Raw genomic sequence first — 20,474 nt, forward strand, 5'->3', positions numbered from 1 at the left:
AACATTGGGTCCGATTTTTCTTCATCGTGATTTTGAGGCTTCACCCTCGTACGCACACCCCTTTAACAGAGCATGAAAAATGCAGTTTCACTCCGTGCGTGTAGGAGGCAGGGAATGGCAGAGCGCGGGAGCACAATGGGAATTGCCAGTGACATGCCTGGACGGTGCTGGGAATGGGATTATCAATTTTGCTCCAGGATTGTGGCTCACTGTGCAAAATGCTCCTTTTCAGATGGACACAGGAGAAACTCTCCAACCAGAAAATGCCCGACGTGTAATTGTTGCACAGTAGAGCGATGAATATTTCTATTCCCATCAGTAATATAATCGCCCCAGATTTCCTTCCCCAAGACAACTAGCAATATATGTCACTGCAGGATTTTTGAGAGGAATATGATTACTGAACTCTCTCCCTTTGTTCTCTTCTCCAGGTCAAAGAAAGACAAGGCGAAAGGTGTGGTGAAGCCTGATAGCTCAGACCCAGAACCTGAGGGGCTGACCCTGCTGGTGCCTGACATCCAGAGGACGGCCGAGATTGTCTATGCTGCCACCACCAGCCTACGGCAGGCCAACCAGGGTAAGCCACACACACACCTCACTCACTGTCTCTCTGGGCAAGGGCCAAACCTGCAGAGCAGAGGGGATATTAGTCTGGACACTCCTTGGATTTTTACGCACATTTATTGTAATACGTGACACAGTAACATGTTAACCGGTGTCTTTTTTAAAGGCTGTCTGTTTCACTGAATTATTTCTGATTTCAGCAGGTCTCAACTGTCTTCCTACTCTCTATTTTTCTCTCGCTACCGCACTCTTTTGTCCTGTGTGTTCTTGGGACAAGGCTTAAATGGGTCTCTAATTTTAGCTACCACAAGTACAAATTTCCTGGGCTGTGTTTGACTAGAGCCCTTTAAGTCTGAATGTGGTCTTAATTAATGAAAAAATGGCCTGTTTTAGGCCTGATCATCCTGTATCCAACTCCCCATCGCCACCCCAATTCTCTAAGACGGTGGTTTCCAACCTTTTTTTCAAGTAGCAGGGATACAATTCTTCGGCACACCTAAAATAAAATGTTTGTTTCTATGGCAGAGGCTGTGGTATAGCAAAGCCCAAAGACATAATAAATCAATGACTTTGGCTAAGCTCTGACTTACCGGTGCTAATGTTTTTCACAGACCAAGTCAAATTATACAATGACTTTGCTCGTGATGCGCACCCCTCAGATGATAAATAATCTAACAGCCTGAGCGCACTGGACCTGAAACTACGATACAGATCGTAGCCACGTTCCATTTCATGTTATTATCTGACCGACGCTAGTGCTCCCAAATCAAAATGGTCACGTTTCTAAGTGAGTGTTAAAGAAATTAATTAAGAATAGGAGTAGTTTCGCAGTCCTCTTAAGAGTTCCTCAAGGAACGTGGCACAGAGGTTGGGAACCACTGCCCTAATTGACAGGTTAAAAGTTACTCCATGCCTCTCACATCTCTCTCTAAAAGGGTTTCTATTTAGTATCAAAGCCCTATGTATGTTCTATTGTGGGTACCTGTTGTCCTACAGTCCCCATGCAGCGTATCTGTCAGTGTCCCTACAGTGCAGGGAGACACAGAATTCTTCCCAGAGCCCCGTAGCGCAGAAGGACAGGAGGAATGGGTAGTGGAGATCTGAGGCCTCGGCTTCTAAAACCTGCTGTCAGGGGACTCCTGCCAGCCTTTACTCACCGTTGCTAAAGAAAGCAACCCGTTTATGTGCCTATGATGGATTGACAGTAACCCCCCCCCCAACTGTGTGGCGCATATTATTAATTTGATTGCTTGTCTCCCAGTGGCTCTCCTGTAATCAGCTGAATCAATGGCGCTGTAAGTGAGCATTGTGGGGTTGAGATGCCCAGTTGCCGATCAATGCTGCCGTCACTTTACCTAAATAAGTCCATATGATAACGGCCACAGGATTCATCGACCACAAGGGAATTGGCGGTATAGGGGAAGGCTGGACTGATGTGTAAATGCTTAATGAGTAATTTAGTCTTTTAAAAAATGCCCATAGACGGGTTAACGAGGAGGCGGACATTGGTCAGCGCTCTGTTCCTACAGCCTAGTATTGGCTGGTGAGACTGGGAAACGGTCTATCGAAGTATCGATATCCAACACTAACGTGCCAATAGAACAAAGTAAATGACGGTATCGACAGCCCTCTTTTTTTATGTCCCTCTGGCATCCTAAGTTTGGTTGTAATAGGCCAGTTAAATGCACCAGTAATTTAATGGGGGGTCACATCTGTCCAGGTAGCGGTATCTAAAGCAGAAAGTGAGAGTGGGGCTGGGGTGCTATAAATATGCTATATGCAGACAGTTAATTATGTTGATGCGTTAACTGCTCTCTAGCCCATCGCTCCACTATGTTTTATCGGTGGGAAAATTGGTGGGCGTTTCCATTATCATTTGTCTCGGACATGGTTAAGCTGTTGATAAGACTCTAGACTTTGAAGAAACTGGTGGAAATTCCATGTTGGTATTTCCAAATGATGGCAGATTCATTCATCAATATGAAGGTGGAAATGGGTGGGCGAATAAGGGGGTGTGACAAACCCTGCTGTTACCTGCGATATTCGGAGATAATCTTGTTGAAGCGAAGAAGAATATGGCTTGAATTTGTGTTTTTGATATGAATCTATTATATGTCGGAGTGGGTGAGGTAGTAATATCAAGGAAGTGGTGACCTCCGCAGTACCTTATCACAGTGTGGTTTGTTTGTTTGTCAGTAGATTCATGTAACGATTGTAGTTCTGGGCCAATGATGTATATCAACCCTGGATTGCTGATGCTATGTAATTGTCCAGTGAGAGGCTTTGAAGCCACCGGTCGGCCGTATTGGCACTCCCCTCCATAGGAATTAATACAAGTCTACATTATTTCAATTAAATGTTTCATTGACTAAATTACATATAAGTATTTTTGTTGTTGTATAGGGAACAGTGACATAGGAATTTTCAAGAAATAATTGTATTAGTCACATGCACCGAATACAACATTACATAATATGATTTACAAGTATGCATTAATTAAGGTGTCTGCAATAATAGAATTAACATGGCAAAACAAATGTAGACATTAATATATTCTAGAAGTGGTGGACATTAAACCTTGTCAGTCATCTAGTGTGTGTACATATAGATCATCGGTCTGGGCCAGCAGCCTGCTGAGATGAGGGTGGTTGTGCCAAATAGCAGTAAACCTGGCTCTCAAACAGGGATAACGTTGAACCTGCCATGGTAACACTTTCATTTTTTATTTCTCCCTCCATCAGAGAGGAAGTTGGCTGAGTCCTCGAAGAAGGCAACAACCAGACCCAAACCCATGTCAATCCTACGCTCACTCGAGGAGAAGTACGTGGCCATCATGAAGAAGCTCCAGTTTGGTGAGTGCTTTAAGTTTGTGTGTTTTTCTGTGTTTGTATTGAACTTGTGGTGCCGGGTGTGGTTTGGTAGATATGTTGGAAACGTGTTTTGTTTCTCTTAAGACAGGAGAATGCTTAGACATACTATTGGCAGGGCCTGTCTTTTCTCTCCTTGCCTGTCTGTTGATTGGTTCCTCCTCAATGCACATAGTGCCCAGAGCACAGCAGCAACACAGCCCCCCCTCAAACCCCCTCCTACCCTTCTCTGAAATGATACATAACGTAATCCTGCCGCCTGTCTGCTGGGAGGAAGGGCTTTTCTGTCTATCGCTTCTCATCCTGCCACGCCATGATTGATTACGGGACTTCTGTTGTGCCACAATTGATTTTTGCGAGTGGCAGACGTCGAAAGTAAATGCAAGTGACATGAATGTAAACAGGTTTGCTCTGGTCCCAGTACAAAAGAGCGACGGAGGCAACAAGGCAGGAACCCCGGTGTGCAATATGATTAACATGCAAACATCACTGGCCACGTTGCGTCTGTGAGCGTTGCAAGATAAATGTACACATACATGTTATTCAATCGTTTCTCCCACACCACTCGTGTGAACGATACAAACCCACGTGGATGCTTGGAAGACAAATGAGGCGAGATTTAATTAAAGATAACTAACTAAAAACCTTAAAAAGGGAAACCTAGTTATCTGTGGATTAATTGTTGGAGTAGAGAAACATACGATTTTGTAGGACTCCAGGTCGAAATACTGCCAAGAAGCAGCTAAAGAACAGGACCATATGCATGTCAGATAAAATAACAACAAATGTCCCAGGTCAAACTAGCTGGCGACAACTAGCAAGCTAAATGTCCGTGAATGTTTCTTGTATGTTTCAACCTTTTAATATAGTGGGTTCACGGTTGGTTTTGTTATTTTAACCTGTGTATCATGATTGCGTCTGGTGTGGATGGACAAAATCAACATGCACGTGTGTGTCCGGTGTCCGTATGGAAGGACAAGAGATGGGGCTATGTCATAACTGACTAGAGACTTATTGCCAGATTTGCTGGGAGGATATTTGTGTCATGCCTTGTTCTTTGGTGTGGGATGAATCATTTGAAAGTGTTTAAACCTTCTCCAGCATTCCCAGTAGGTATTGACATTAATAACCGTGTGATATCTTTCCCTGGCAGACACCTTTGAGATGGTCACGGAGGACGATGACGGGAAGCTGGTGTTCAAGGTGAACTACCACTACATGTCTCAGGTGAAGAACGCCAGCGATGCCAACAGCGCTGCCCGCGCCCGCCGCCTGGCACAGGAGGCCGTCACGCTCTCCACCTCGCTGCCCCTCTCCTCCTCCTCCAGCGTCTTTGTTCGCTGCGACGAAGAGCGGCTGGACATCATGAAGGTACAGATATTAATCTATGGATCCACTGTGATTTTTTTTAATGCTCAGTCCACCCATCTAATTCCCTCATGACAATGTTATACATGCAGTAGTCAACCCACATTTTATGATTCCCATTTTAGGTATTCATCTATGTAAGTGATATCATTTCAATGGTATTCAATGTATATTGTGCAATGAAAAAGTATTGGCTCCCTTTCAGAATCTCCATTTTAGCATATTTTTGACACAATGTGATCAGATTTTCAACCTAAACCTAACATTAGATAAAGGGAATATGAGTGTACAAATACCACAGAAATCTGATACTTATTTCATTTATTGAATAAACAAAGTTTTGCAACACCCAATGCCCCTGTGTGAAAAAGTAGTTGCCCTCTCACTCAATAACTGGTTGTGCCACCTTTAGTTGCTATGACTGCAGCCAAACACTTCCTGTAGGTGTTGATCAGTCTCTCACATCGCGGAGGAAGAATTTTGGCCCACTCTTGCATGCAGAACTGCTTTAACTCAGCAGCATGTGGGTTTTCAAGCATGAATTGCTCATTTCAGGTCCTGCCACATCTCAATCGGTTTTAGGACTGGACTTTGACTAGGCCATTTCAAAACTTTACATTTGTTGCTTTTCAGCCACTCTGATGTAGACTTGCTTGTGTGTTTTGGATCATTGTCTTGCGGCATGATCCACCTGCAAGCACCTGGATGGTCGTCAAGACTCCTGGAAGAATGTTCTGTGGACAGATGAGTCAGAAGTAGAATTTTTTGGATTTGGAAGACATGCGTCCTGTTACGTCTGGTGAAACCCAAATACTGTATTCCATAGTAAGAACCTCATACCAACGGTCAAGCATGGTGGTGGTAGTGTGATGGTTTGGAGATGCTTTGCTGCCTCAGGACCTGGATAACTTGCCATTATAGAAGGAACCATGAATTGCGCTCTGTATCAGAATTATACAGGAGAATGTCAGGCCATCTGTCTGTGAGCTGAAGCTGAAGTGCAGCTGGGTCATGCAGCAAGACAATGATCCAAAACATATAAGCAAGTCTACATCAGAATGGCTGAAAAGCAAGAAATTTGAAGTTTTGGAATGGCCTAGTCAAAGTCCAGATGTAAACCTGATTTGAGGTGTTGTGGCTGGACCTGAAACGAGCAGTTCATGTTCGAAAAACCAAGAATGTCGCTGAGTTAAAGAAGTTCTGCATGGAAGAATTGGCAAAAATTCCTCCAGCGATGTGAGACAGATCAACAACTACAGGAAGTATTCGGTTACAGCCAGCCAAAGGTGGCACAACCAGTTATTGAGTGAAAGAGGGCAATTACTTTTTCACACAGGGGCATTGGGTGTTGCATAACATTGCCTTTTAAATAAATGAAAGAATGATTACATTTTTGTTATTTGTTCACACAGGTTGCCTTTATCTAATAATATAATAGGTTTTGGTTGAAGATCTGATAACATTCATTGTCAAAAATCGAGAATCTGAAAGCGGGCAAATACTTTTTCACGGCACTTTATGTGAAAGTGCTTTACTAGAGACCCAGTCTGTCTGATACAGAGATGGCCTCAGGGAATGGCCAGGTGACGATTTGAATGCTTTCCAATTGAGATGCTTGTTAAAGTGAACAGGGTGTTACAGTACTGTTCCAGTCAAATGGATGCTGCTTGGGGCATTAAACCCGCATGACTTGGGGAAACGGGCTTGGTATCTTGGGACTCTGCATATGGTGTTGATAGCCTATGCTTTCGCATTCCAGTGGTCATTCAGCAACGGCTGTCACAGAAAGTCTTACTCATTTTCCAATGACATTTAATAAATGGCCTTGACCCATTTTCTGATTTAATGGCAGTCTCATTCGTAAATGTCAAAACCCTCATCTGTTAAGGTTCTGCAAAGAACACTACAAACTATTTCCTTAGTAGCACAATGAGAAAAGGCCACAAGTTGACAGACCGGTGGATGTCTAGGGACTCAACTGGCATATTGCCCCCTCATTTCAGGTTTCCCCTGTCCTATCGCTATAGACTGTGCATTATCATTTTTTCACCAGGTGCGATAGCGTCAGGCTATCTTAATAGACATTAATAGCTACTCCCTCCAGATTTCCCCTTCTCTGGGAAGTGCACTAAAATGTTGGGTCTGAATGTTCACATGACAATATACGCACCGCCGGAGTGCCGCTCGGCATGACAACCCTTGATATTGCTACTCTGACGCTGCTGACGCTGCTAAGACGGGTCAGGCACTCTCAAACACACATGCTCCCTCATACACATACATACACACACTACCTACCTACAGCTCGTCCACATCCTCTTAACCGTTACTTGTCTTCTCGCACCTTGTTAAAAACACGCCTTGTTTCTACCTCACTCCCCTGCACCAGTGATTTTTGTTTTGTTTTTTGTTGTTGTTGCTTTTCTAAATGCACGCTGCCTGCTTCTCTCGGCCTCTACCCCTCTCCTCCTCCATCAGCTTGCCGCTCTCTGCAGCACTCAGCCTGGCAGCGTCGCCAGCTCTACCCCCTCCTCCCCTCTCCATTCACCTCTTCATCTCAAAACAGCCACTGGGAAAGCTAGCCTGCCTGACATTTCACTCAAAGACACCTTGTTTGTTGTTGCAAAACACAGGCCTCTCTTCAGGATCCCTACTTCCTCCCTGGTCTAGATACCATGTCTCTCTGAGCCTGGCCCCCATAGAAACTCTGAATCCTGGGGGTTTTGTTTTTAAAAGGTAGAGCCAAATGCACTTGAAACAAGGTCTCGGTGCAGTGGGTTTCAGATCAGATTAGCCCTCCGCTGTCAGGGCCTCCTGCGAGCAGCTAATGTGGAAAATCACAGCCCCCCATTCGGGCACGCCATCCTTGAGCCTGAATACCTGTGACTCTGTAATAACCCGCTGCTCTGTCGAAGGTCCCCTCTCATCAGTGCGTTTGAGCAGAGAACAGAGCAAGGGGAGGAGGAGCGGGCTTCCTCCTCACATAGGTTTTCCCCTGCATCGATCAGACAGAGCCTCTGATTCAGACGAAGGCTCTTTAGTTCCCGTTCACTGAAAGCACAAGGGTATTCCTGCAGAATTACCAAGATCCCTTTACTATTTCCTATTTGATCATATTGATGATCTTCCCAAGGTTGTGTATAGGGCTAGAGAATTGCGAGGGACCTCAGGATACAATATCATGACACTTGGGTGCCGATACGATATGTATTGCGATTCTCACAATTCTATATGTAGTGCAATTCAATATTGTTATTTGATGTTCCAAACATATTGCTCACTATGTCCGCTGCAGAGAGATGAGAGACCATAAGAAAAAGGAATTTAGTCAGTCAGGGAAATAAGTGCTTAAAACATGTTGGCTCACTATTTAAAAAGATGGAGAACAAGCTGGTTTTGGTGTAGATAAGGCCGACTAGGGCTAGCTAACGCTTCGCTACAGTATCAATTTTTTTATTGGATTTCTATAATAGCCATGAGCTATTCGTCAGGAAAAATACTATCATTTTGTTACCTCTAGTGGTAATGGGTGTGTGGTTGAAGAAAAATGTTATAGTCGTGAATTGTCATTAATAGTGCTGTTGCGGTCACAAAATTTTGTCAGCCAGTGATTGTCAAGCAAATACACTACCGTTCAAAAGTTTGGGGTCACGTAGAAATGTTCTTGTTTTGAAAGAAAAGCAAATGTTTCCCCTGCACCAGTGATTTTTGTTTTGTTTTTTGTTGTTGTTGCTTTTCTAAATGCACGCTGCCTGCTTCTCTCGGCCTCTACCCCTCTCCTCCTCCATCAGCTTGCCGCTCTCTGCAGCACTCAGCCTGGCAGCGTCGCCAGCTCTACCCCCTCCTCCCCTCTCCATTCACCTCTTCATCTCAAAACAGCCACTGGGAAAGCTAGCCTGCCTGACATTTCACTCAAAGACACCTTGTTTGTTGTTGCAAAACACAGGCCTCTCTTCAGGATCCCTACTTCCTCCCTGGTCTAGATACCATGTCTCTCTGAGCCTGGCCCCCATAGAAACTCTGAATCCTGGGGGTTTTGTTTTTAAAAGGTAGAGCCAAATGCACTTGAAACAAGGTCTCGGTGCAGTGGGTTTCAGATCAGATTAGCCCTCCGCTGTCAGGGCCTCCTGCGAGCAGCTAATGTGGAAAATCACAGCCCCCCATTCGGGCACGCCATCCTTGAGCCTGAATACCTGTGACTCTGTAATAACCCGCTGCTCTGTCGAAGGTCCCCTCTCATCAGTGCGTTTGAGCAGAGAACAGAGCAAGGGGAGGAGGAGCGGGCTTCCTCCTCACATAGGTTTTCCCCTGCATCGATCAGACAGAGCCTCTGATTCAGACGAAGGCTCTTTAGTTCCCGTTCACTGAAAGCACAAGGGTATTCCTGCAGAATTACCAAGATCCCTTTACTATTTCCTATTTGATCATATTGATGATCTTCCCAAGGTTGTGTATAGGGCTAGAGAATTGCGAGGGACCTCAGGATACAATATCATGACACTTGGGTGCCGATACGATATGTATTGCGATTCTCACAATTCTATATGTAGTGCAATTCAATATTGTTATTTGATGTTCCAAACATATTGCTCACTATGTCCGCTGCAGAGAGATGAGAGACCATAAGAAAAAGGAATTTAGTCAGTCAGGGAAATAAGTGCTTAAAACATGTTGGCTCACTATTTAAAAAGATGGAGAACAAGCTGGTTTTGGTGTAGATAAGGCCGACTAGGGCTAGCTAACGCTTCCCTACAGTATCAATTTTTTTATTGGATTTCTATAATAGCCATGAGCTATTCGTCAGGAAAAATACTATCATTTTGTTACCTCTAGTGGTAATGGGTGTGTGGTTGAAGAAAAATGTTATAGTCGTGAATTGTCATTAATAGTGCTGTTGCGGTCACAAAATTTTGTCAGCCAGTGATTGTCAAGCAAATACACTACCGTTCAAAAGTTTGGGGTCACGTAGAAATGTTCTTGTTTTGAAAGAAAAGCAAATGTTTTGGTCCATTTTAAAATAGCATCAAATTGATCAGAAATACAGTTATAGACATTATTAATGTTGTAATTGACTATTGTAGCTGGAAACGGCAGATTTAAAAATAATAATAATAATAATAAATAAATAAATGGATTATCTACGTAGGCGTACAGAGGCACATTATCAGCAACCATCACTCCTGTGTTCCAATGGCACGTTGTGTTAGCTAATCCAAGTTTATCATTTTAAAAGGCTAATTGATCATTAGAAAACCCTTTTGCGATTATGTTAGCACAGCTGAAAACTGTTCAGATTAAAGAAGCAATAAAACTGGCCTTTTTTTAGACTAGTTTAGTATCTGGAGCATCAGTGGGTTCGATTACAAGCTCAAAATGGCCAGAAACAAATAACTTTCTTCTGAAACTCGTCAGGCTATTCTTGTTCTGAGAAATTAAGGCTGTTCCTTGCGAGAAATTGTACATCTCGTACAGCGTTGTACATCTCGTACAATGCTGTGTACTACTCCCTTCACAGAACAGCGAAAACTGGCTCTAACCAGAATAGAAAGAGGAGTGGGAGGCACCGGTACACAACTGAGCAAGAGGACAAGTAGATTAGTGTCTAGTTTGAGAAAAAGATGCCTCACAAGTCCTCAACTGGCAGCTTCATTAAATAGTACCCGCAAAACACCAGGCTCAACATCAACAGTGAAGAGGTAACTCCGGAATGCTAGCCTTCTAGGCAGAGTTCCTCTGTCCATCTTAATCTTTTCTTTTTATTGACCAGTCTGAGATATGGCTTTTTGTCTACAACTCTGCCTAGAAGGCCAGCATCCCGAAGTTGCCTCTTCACTGTTGATGTTGAGACTGGTGTTTTGCTGGTACTATTTAATGAAGATGCCAATTGAGCTCTTGAAACTTTTTTACGCAATATGTCTGACGCAACAGATAAGAACGTTTAGCTTAAAATGTTGATAAACTAGTAGGCTATTTCTTCACATAAGCGCCACAATGTGCACATGCTAGCACCATTATCAAAATTTACCGCAAATGCAATTATCCATGTAATGCTTTTATTATTAAGGTGCATTTTTATGGTGAAAATTAACTTCCCGAAACTTTAAACTCACGCGCTGCTTATGTATGCTAGATACGCTCTACACCCCATGGGCCTATGGGCTAGGCTACATGAGGTGTGCAACTATGATTTAGAAAAAGTCGCAAAAAACAAGGCAGTTTCTGATGCTGGGCATCATTCACAAGTGATAGTCTAATATTGTGACCCATCAGACTATTCTTTATTTAATCTTGCCTTTACATATACAAAATAATATATGTGTGAAATTTGTTTTGATTTAGAAACCGGGGCAACGGCAAAAAATACATTTAAAAATTACACTTACAGTTGAAGTCGGAAGTTTACATATACTTAGGTTGGAGTCATTAAAACTCGTTTTTCAACCACTCCACAAATTTCTTGTTAACAAACTATAGTTTTGGCAAGTCGGTTAGGACATCTACTTTGTGCATGACACAAGTAATTTTTCCAACAATTGTTTACAGACAGATTATTTCACTTATAATTAACTGAATCTCAATTCCAATGGGTCAGAAGTTTACATATACTAAGTTGACTGTGCCTTCAAACAGCTTGGAAAATTCCAGAAAATGATGTCATGGCTTTAGAAGCTTCTGATAGGCTAATTGACATCATTTGACTCAATTGGAGGTGTACGTGTGGATGTATTTCAAGGCCTACCTTCATACTCAGTGCCTCTTTGCTTGACATCATGGGGAAATCAAAAGAAACCATCCAAGACCTCAGAAAAAAAATTGTAGACAAGTCTTATTCATCCTTGGGAGCAATTTCTAAATGGCTGAAGGTACCACGATCATCTGTACAAACAATAGTACGCAAGTATAAACACCGTGGGACCACGCAGCCCTCATACCTCTCAGGAAGGAGACGCGTTCTGTCTCCTAGAGATGAATGTACTTTGGTGCGAAAAGTGCAACTCAATCCCAGAACAGCAGCAAAGGACCTTGTGAAGATGCTGGAGGAAATGGGTACAAAAGTATCGATATCCACAGTAAAACGAGTCCTATATCGAAACAACCTGAAAGGCCTCTCAGCAAGAAAGAAGCCACTGTTCCAAAACTGCTATTAAAAAAAGCCAGACTACAGTTTGCAACTGCACATGTGGACAAAGATCGAACTATTTGGAGAAATGTCCTCTGGTCTGATGAAACAAAAATATAACTGTTTGGCCATAATGACCATCGTTATGTTTGGAGGAAAAAAGGGGGAGGCTTGCAAGCCGAAGAACACCATCCCAACCGTGATGCACGGGGGTGGCATCATGTTGTGGGGATGCTTTGCTGCAGGAGGGACTGGTGCACTTCACAAAATAGATGGCATCATGAGGCAGGAAAATTATGCGGATATATTGAAGCAACATCTCAAGACATCAGTCAGGAAGTTAAAGCTTGGTCGCAAATGGTTCTTCCAAATGGACAATGACCCCAAGCATACTTCCAAAGTTGTGGCAAAATGGCTAAAGGACAACAAAGTCAAGGTATTGGAGAGGCCATCACAAAGCCCTGACCTCAATCCTCTAGAAAATGTGTGGGCAGAGCTGAAAAAGCGTGTGCGAGTAAGGAGGCCTACAAACCTGACTCAGTCACACCTGCTCTGCCAGGAGGAATGGGCCAAAATTCACCCAAATTATTGTGGGAAGCTTGTGTAAGTCTACCCTAAACGTTTGACCCAAGTTAAACAATTTAAAGGCAATGCTACCAAATACTAATTGAGTATATGTAAACTTCTGACCCACTGGGAATGTGATGAAAGAAATAAAAGCTGAAATAAATAATTCTCTCTACTATTATTCTGACATTTCACATTCTTAAAATGAAGTGGTGATCCCAACTGACCTAAGACAGGGAATTTTTACTAGGATTAAATGTCAGGAATTGTGAAAAACTGAGTTTAAATGTATTTGGCTACGGTGTATGTAAACTTCTGACTTAAACTGTAAATAGTGAATGGTGGTTTATTTTCCTATCTGCCAGGTTAGGCTATACTCCTGTTGTAAAGAGCAGCAATGTGCTTAATATAAGGAAAATTGATCAATGAATATAGTTGGCCGAGCCTATAGAAAGCTTATGGGATCCTCTTCTTTTTAATAGAGGGCATCTGTGTTCTCACGCAATTGCATAGCCTATAGAAATGTTGTGCAACATGAGCTCATGGGCTCTCATTAAGTGTTTGGTTAGATTTTCGATTACATTTGGTGTGATTTAGAGGGGCAATACAGTGCTGAGTACCAGGCAGTTAGCAAATTTGGTAGGCTACTAATGACCTGCAGCAGCATCAGAGCTTGGAGAAGATGAATTACCGTGGCTAAAATGTCACGTGGAATTGACTGCCTTCATGACTCGTGACTGCCGGTGTGGCGTTAATACGGTCACAACAGCCCTGGTCATTAATTAACCCCTTGTGGTCTGTGTGCTGCAGGTTCTCATCACGGGCCCGGCGGACACACCGTACGCTAACGGCTGCTTTGAGTTTGACGTGTACTTCCCCCAGGACTACCCCAATTCCCCGCCCCTGGTCAACCTAGAGACCACTGGTGGACACAGCGTGCGCTTTAACCCAAACCTCTACAATGACGGAAAGGTGAGTCCCATATACTTACTCGGGGTTAAGGGGTTGGTGAGGAGTTGGGTCAACTGCCTAGCTTTTAATCAAAAGGGTAAATATTGGGTCTGTGGTACATTTTAGTGTAACATTTTCCAATCCCTTCATATTTTGGCTTTCCACAAAAAAAAATATGTTGAATTTGAATCTATATCATCACCAGTCTGCCCAGAGTGATCCCTCTGTGGTACCATCAACCTGTTAACTCTCATAGCTTGGAGTGGAGGAGAGAGAGGAGGCTTGACTTGAGTAGCCTTTCCTCAAGACTAGTTTATTTCTGGTGTCTCTCTCTTCCCCTGGTGAAAAGCAGTAAAGGTGCTGGAGCCTGCCACATCTGCTCCTCCTCATTAGGAAGGCTTTGACGGGGAACATCTATTTTCATAATGGAAGGAGACAGCTGCTATAAGAATTACTGTGGGCTTTCTACAGCAGAGATACCACTGGTGGGGAGGCCAGGGAAAATGGCCTCAGCTCTCCCTCTGCTCAACAATGGATGGAGGGAGGGAAGGAAGGAAGGAAAGAGGGATGGCTGGGTAGGAGGGCCTGTGGATGTTTACCTAACACTGATCATTCTGTTAACTTTAGTTGTTGATCTGTTCTGTCTTCTCCAGGTGTGTTTAAGTATTCTCAACACCTGGCACGGGAGACCGGAGGAGAAATGGAACCCTCAGACCTCTAGCTTTTTACAGGTGAGACAGAAATCCGCTGGACTATACCACCACCACCCTTTCATGGGTCAGTTATTTATTTATTTATTTTTGCTGTGAAAACCAGCGCCAATCTCATATGTCATTGGGGATGGTTGATCATCAGCCTGTCTCTATTTGACAACAGGGGGTGTGTCAATAGGTAGCTGTTTTGACAGATGCAATGAAGGATCCTCAGTACTATAAACCCGTTAATATGGTTTATGTTGTGTGTTGAAAGATTTGGACACTATAATCGCCTAACTTGGAATGCAGTGGCTGTACAGTAGCATGCTATACATGACGCCAGAGCTCAAGGTCTCTGCTTCACAGCACAGTATTGGTTTAGACCCCTCAAACTCAACTCTGGACCGCAAAGCCAGTTCCACTGCGTTTTTTTCATTTCCCCCCTCTAATCAGGGACTGATTTGGACCTTGGACACCAGGCGGGTGCAATTAATTATCAGGTAGAGCAGAACCATCAGGCTCTGGATCTCATAGGGTAAGAATTGAATAACCCTGGTTTAGACTGACAGCGGTTCTGAACTTGAGCAACGCGCAAGACAAGAAGTTGCCCCTATCCCTCCCACTAATTGGGCAACTTTTGCAAATAGTTTTGTTGTCTGAGTGAGGGAAACGCTGTTAATGAAGAATTCAAGGTAATTTGAAAGATGAGACATTGAGGATTATAATAAATACTGCTTTGATGTCATACAAGCAAGCCAAACACTTGAGTCCAAATGTGCACTTCAAATTTCCATATCATAAAGCTCATGTAATATAGTGTCGGTGTTTATGATCACAATGCTTGATGAAGATTTACAAGATGACATGCTGTCGGTCATAGCCTGGGTTTTTCTGAACAGAATGAGCCTATGTTTGTCGTATGGTGAAGAAATTTGTCGGAGAACACTCATCTGAATGCACTCGTGACTGTTCTATGCATACCAAAATTGTAACACTAAGATTGTATTTTATAACTTATACTGAACAAAAATATAAACGCAACATGTAAAGTGTTGGGTCCATGTTTTCATGAGCTGAAATGTTCCATACGCACAAAGATTGTTGCTCAAATTTTGTGCACAAATTTGTTTACATCCCTGTTGGTGAGCATTTCTCCTTTGCCAAGATAATCCATCCACCTGACAGGTGTGGCATATCAAGAAGCTGATTAAACAGCACGCTCATCACACATTTGTGCCCTGTGCTGGGGACAATAAAAGGCCACCCTAAAATGTGCTGTTTTGTCACACAACACAATGCCACTGATGTCTCAAGTTTTGAGGGACTATGCATTTGGCATGCTGACTGCAGGAATGTCCACCATAGCTGTTGCCAGAGGATTGAATGTTAATTTCACTACCATAACATCGTTTTCGAAAATGTGTCAGTATGTCCAAACGCAGACCATGTGTAACCACGCCAGCCAAGGACCTCCACATCCGGCTTCTTCACCGACGGGATCGTCTGAGACCAACCACACAGACAGCTGTGGGTTTGCACAACCAAAGAATTTCTGTACAAACTGTCAAACTCTCTCAGGGAAAATCATCTGCTTCCTCGCCGTCCTCACCAGGGTCTTGACCTGACTGCAGTTCGGTGTCGTAACCTACTTCAGTGGGCAAATGCTCACCTTCGATGGCCACTGGCACGCTGGAGAAGTGTGCTTTTCCCGTTTTCAACTGTACCGGGGCAGATGGCTGACAGCGTGTATGGTGTCATGTGGGGCAAGAAGTTTGCTGATGTCAAATTTGTGCCATTCGTACGCTTCCATCACCTCATGTTTCAGCATAATACATAGCCCCATGTCGCAAGGATCTGAACACAATTCCTGGAAGCTGAAAATCTCCCAGTTTTTCCATGGCCTGCATACTCACCAGACATGTCACCCATTGATCATGTTTAGGATGCTCTGGATCGAAGTGTACGACAGCGTGTTCCAGTTCTCACCAGTATTGTTTATGCATTTTTGAAATGCGTAAACAACAGGAATTGTGATTGCAGGGATGTGTTACATACAAAACAACTACAACTCTGCTTGCTGTAGTTCCTCAACAGCACAGATAGGAGAGATCATAGAATAGTACCTTATGGTTGAAGAGTCATAAAAGTACATTGAAATTACGTAGGAACTGTGCACACTTTGGGGAGGTGTGTGGCCAATTGGAGACACCCGTTATACCTCTCAATCAAACCCTTGTCATTTTTTGCACCTACCCCAAATTTCCCATGAATATTCTGAAGTTACTGAATGTGTCCAGAGTTTTTATTTTTATTATTATTATTTTATTTTTATTCAGTTAAACAACAAATGCTGCAAAAAGTACAGTAAATGTAAAATGCACATAAAATCAACAGTGTAATGTTTGGATTCAGTCTTGTCAGATTATATTTAGTTTCACCTTTTATTATAATAATTTTCCCATCATTTTCAAAAGGTTCCCTTTTCATTTCTACCATGGTTCTGCATATGCTTTTAATTTTTCTATCCCCATTTTTCTAGCCCTATCCAAATAGGCAATCCCCTCTTGACACCCACCACTTTGAGATGAGCTGTTTAGGGATATTAACACCTGCATTTGTCATTGACAGCCAGTCTCAACTCTGTTTGTGTTGTACTGGTAGAGGCCTTGATGCAAATCTCAAATGGCTCCCTATTTAGTGCACTACTTTTGACCTGAGTAGTGCACTATATATGAAATGGGGTCACATGCTAGTCTTAAGTAGTATACTATACTGTATATTGAATATGGTATCGGTCAAGCCATATCCCTGGTGTCTGAAGGCATTGTGGCCAGAAGTTTGTCCTTGCGAGTCCATCCATCAAACATGTCATCCACTGTGCATACGGGAGAGTCATTTTTCTGTATGTATTGATTCAGGAACAAGTCAAAGCGAGTCCTTGGAAATGGCTCCCTTTTTTAAAATTCTCTAATTTGCAGGATTGGAGAGTTCGAAATCGAGATAGAGACGTCTCCATTGATTATCATTGTAGTTAGTGTCTGCCAGATCGATAATGGAATTAGGAGGCTGAATGGGGGAGTGGTGGAATCAAGTCAAAATCAGCCGACATCTAGATCCGGTGAGCAGGTTGTGGAGGGCACAGGTGGGAGAGTTCAGGGAGTTGAAAGGAAAAGGTCGCCAGGGTCAGAGTTGGTAGACGTTGGCCCTTGGCACTCATCCAGTATCTGTCTTCATCCTCACTAATGGTTGAGGTAAGGATTGAGGTAATCATCATCTGTTGTTAGGCTGACATCTATTTGACCGTCAAGGCCCAATGGTTGGAGCACCTTTTGTGTTGTCCAGCTTGGGCTGGCAGACGGGAAGGCAGCCGCCCAGACAGAGTGGCTCTGTGGGTAATATATACTGGGCAGAGTGATGGAGAGAGCCGTTTACCCAGTCTCCTTGAGACGACCCGGGGCATTAATTGAATCGTTACAAAGATATATTGAAGGATTTCTTTTTTTTACAGAGTGAAAAATTATGCTTTTGTCTTGACGCTCTCTTAAATACCTTTCAAACATTTTTCCGTCAACTTTAGTATCCCGCCAAGTCTTTTCCGCCTTTTCTTTATATCTGAATTGCATTGTGTCCCGCCTCCCACCACCTGCCAACCCCTCTTTTACGCTACTGCTACTCTGCTACTCATCATATATGCTTAGTCACATTAACCATGTCTACATGTTCATACTACCTCAATCAGCCCGACTAACCGGTGCCTGTATATAGCCTCGCTACTGTTATTTTTCACTGTCTTTTTACTGTTGATTTTATTTCTTTACTTACCTATTGTTCACCTAATACCTTATTTGCACTGTTGGTTAGAGCCTGTAAGTAAGCATTTCACTGTAAGGTCTACCTGTTGTATTTGGCGCACGTGACAAACTTTGATTTGGGTTTCTTTAAGCTGTTTTCTAAATGTGCTCTTTCGTCAGAACACTCAATTCAGAGGAGCTAGACAACTACACAGCGAACAATCACTTCAAACTGAAGCTGGAAAGACAGCATACTAGCTGCATTTCATTTGAAAGGTGTTTCCGGTATCAAAGTTTAAGCTTTTATTTCCCGCAAACATACGTAGTGTTGATTGTGGTGAAGTTCTGCCTATGGCTTAGTATGAAATCTGGCCTTAATGCGGAGGCGGCATTGGCACGCACTACACTCCATACCTTTTGATGGTTGCTAAGCAGCGCCCATTACTACTATCCCCCTGGCAGTTCTTAACTTTACACGGCATGTCTCTTCACCCAGCTCTTCGCATAGCCCACCACATGCATTGTTTTTCTTAACCACAAGTGGATAGATCCATAAAGAATTACTGTGGGAATAAATTAAATTAAATGCTATTTGTCACATGCTATTTGTCACATGCTTCGCAGACAGCAGGTGAAGACTAACCGTGACATGTTGGGTAATTTTCCAACAATGCAGAGTTAAAAATGAGCTGAATGGTAATAGTGACACAATAAATAAATACACAGTGAATAACGAGTAAAAAATAACATGGCTATATACAGTGCCTTCAGGAAGTATTCATACTAGAGGTCGACCGATTAATCAGCATAGCCGATTTAATTAGGGCTGTTTTCATAACATTCGGTAATTGGCATTTTTGGCCGCCGATTACATTGCAGTCCACGAGGAAACTGCATGGCAGGCTTAACCACCTTATACGCGAGTGCAGCGTCAAAAGGACCTAGTAGGTTGCAAGGAGCCATGGTAAGTTGCTAGCTAGCATTTACATTTATCTTATAAAAAACAATCAATCTTCACATCATCAGTACACATGGTTGATGATATTACTAGGTTAACTAGCTTGTCCTGCGCTGCATATAACCAACGTGCATATATTTATCATCGAAACACAGCCTGCTTCAACTTCGCCAAGCGGGGGATGATTTAACAAAAGCGAACTGCCAAAAAAAGCACAATCGTTGCACAAATGTACCTAACCATAAACATCAATGCCTTTCTTAAAATCAATTCACAGAAGTATTTTTTTTTTTTAAACCTGCTTATTTCGTTAAGAGATTCATGCTAGCAGGCAATATTAACTAGGGAAATTGTCACTTCTCTTGCGTTCAGTGCAAGCAGAGTCAGGGTATATGCAACACTTTGGGCCGCCTGGCTCGTTGTGAACTAATTTACCATCATTTTACATAATTATGACATAAGATTGAAGGTTGTGCAATGTAACAGAAATATTTTTGACTTAGGGTTGCCACCCGTTCAATAAAATAAGTTTTGTTTTTAGAAATGATAGTTTATGGATTTGACCATATTAATGACCTAAGGCTTGTATTTCTGTGTGTTATTATGTTATAATTAAGTCTATGATTTGATATGTGATAGAGCAGTCTGACTGAGCAGTGGTAGGCAGCAGCAGGCTCGTAAGCATTCATTCAAACGGCACTTGACTACGTTTGCCAGGAGCTCTTAGCAATTCTTTAAGCACAGCGCTGTTTATGACTTCAAGACTATCAACTCAAGAGATTAGGCTGGCAATACTAAAGTGCCTATAAGAACAGCCAATAGTCAAAGGTCTATGAAATACAAATGGTACAGAGTGAAATAGTCAACGCTTCACTATTCCTATAGTAACTACGTTTTTTTGTATTTAATCCAAATTGTACATGTTTCATTATTTATTTGAGACTAAATAGATTTTATGTATTATATTAAGTTGAAATATAAGTGTTCATTCAGTATTGTTGTAATTGTCATTATTATAAATATACATATACAAATCGTCAGATTAATCAGTGTCGGCTTTTTTTGGTCCTCCAATCGGTATCGGCATTGAAAAATCATAATCGGTTGACCTCTAATTCATACCGCTTGACTTATTCAACATTTTGTTGTTACAGCCTGAATTCAATATGGGGGTGGAAGCTGTTCAGGGTCCTGTTGGTTCCAGACTTGGTGCATTGGTACCGCTTGCCGAATGAGGCATCAAGTTGTTACTAACTAAAACTCCCAGTCATCCAATTGTTATAATACATTTGAAGCAATATCCTACCAGCACTGTGGTCAATTTCAGACACGTGTGGGGACTCGTCTTGATAAATCAATGAATGTCCGAGTTTTCTTTTAAACTGAGTCTCCATTTGGATATTGGTTAGAATACAATTAGAGGGCCTCCCGGGTGGCGCAGTGGTTAAGGGCGCTGTACTGCAGCGCCAGCTGTGCCATCAGAGTCCCTGGGTTCGCGCCCAGGCTCTGTCGTAACCGGCCGCGACCGGGAGGTCCGTGGGGCGACGCACAATTGGCCTAGCGTCGTCCGGGTTAGGGAGGGCTTGGTCGGTA

General features: G+C 42.8%; 1 protein-coding gene across 20 annotated transcripts in view; it reads left to right on the top strand.

The window, feature by feature from the left end:
• LOC139411172 (baculoviral IAP repeat containing 6) overlaps positions 1-20,474 on the top strand; it is a 158,844-nt gene that overhangs the window by 118,470 nt on the left and 19,900 nt on the right. For all 20 annotated transcript variants that reach the window (XM_071157089.1, XM_071157148.1, XM_071157191.1 and 17 more), the window contains 5 exons: positions 432-577; positions 3,306-3,416; positions 4,585-4,802; positions 13,297-13,458; positions 14,091-14,168. In XM_071157089.1, coding sequence (XP_071013190.1) covers positions 432-577; positions 3,306-3,416; positions 4,585-4,802; positions 13,297-13,458; positions 14,091-14,168 — 715 coding nt within the window. The remainder of the gene's footprint in view (positions 1-431; positions 578-3,305; positions 3,417-4,584; positions 4,803-13,296; positions 13,459-14,090; positions 14,169-20,474) is intronic.

The sequence above is a fragment of the Oncorhynchus clarkii genome, chromosome 1 (genome assembly GCF_045791955.1).
Source record: "Oncorhynchus clarkii lewisi isolate Uvic-CL-2024 chromosome 1, UVic_Ocla_1.0, whole genome shotgun sequence".
Taxonomy (NCBI): Eukaryota; Metazoa; Chordata; class Actinopteri; order Salmoniformes; family Salmonidae; genus Oncorhynchus; species Oncorhynchus clarkii.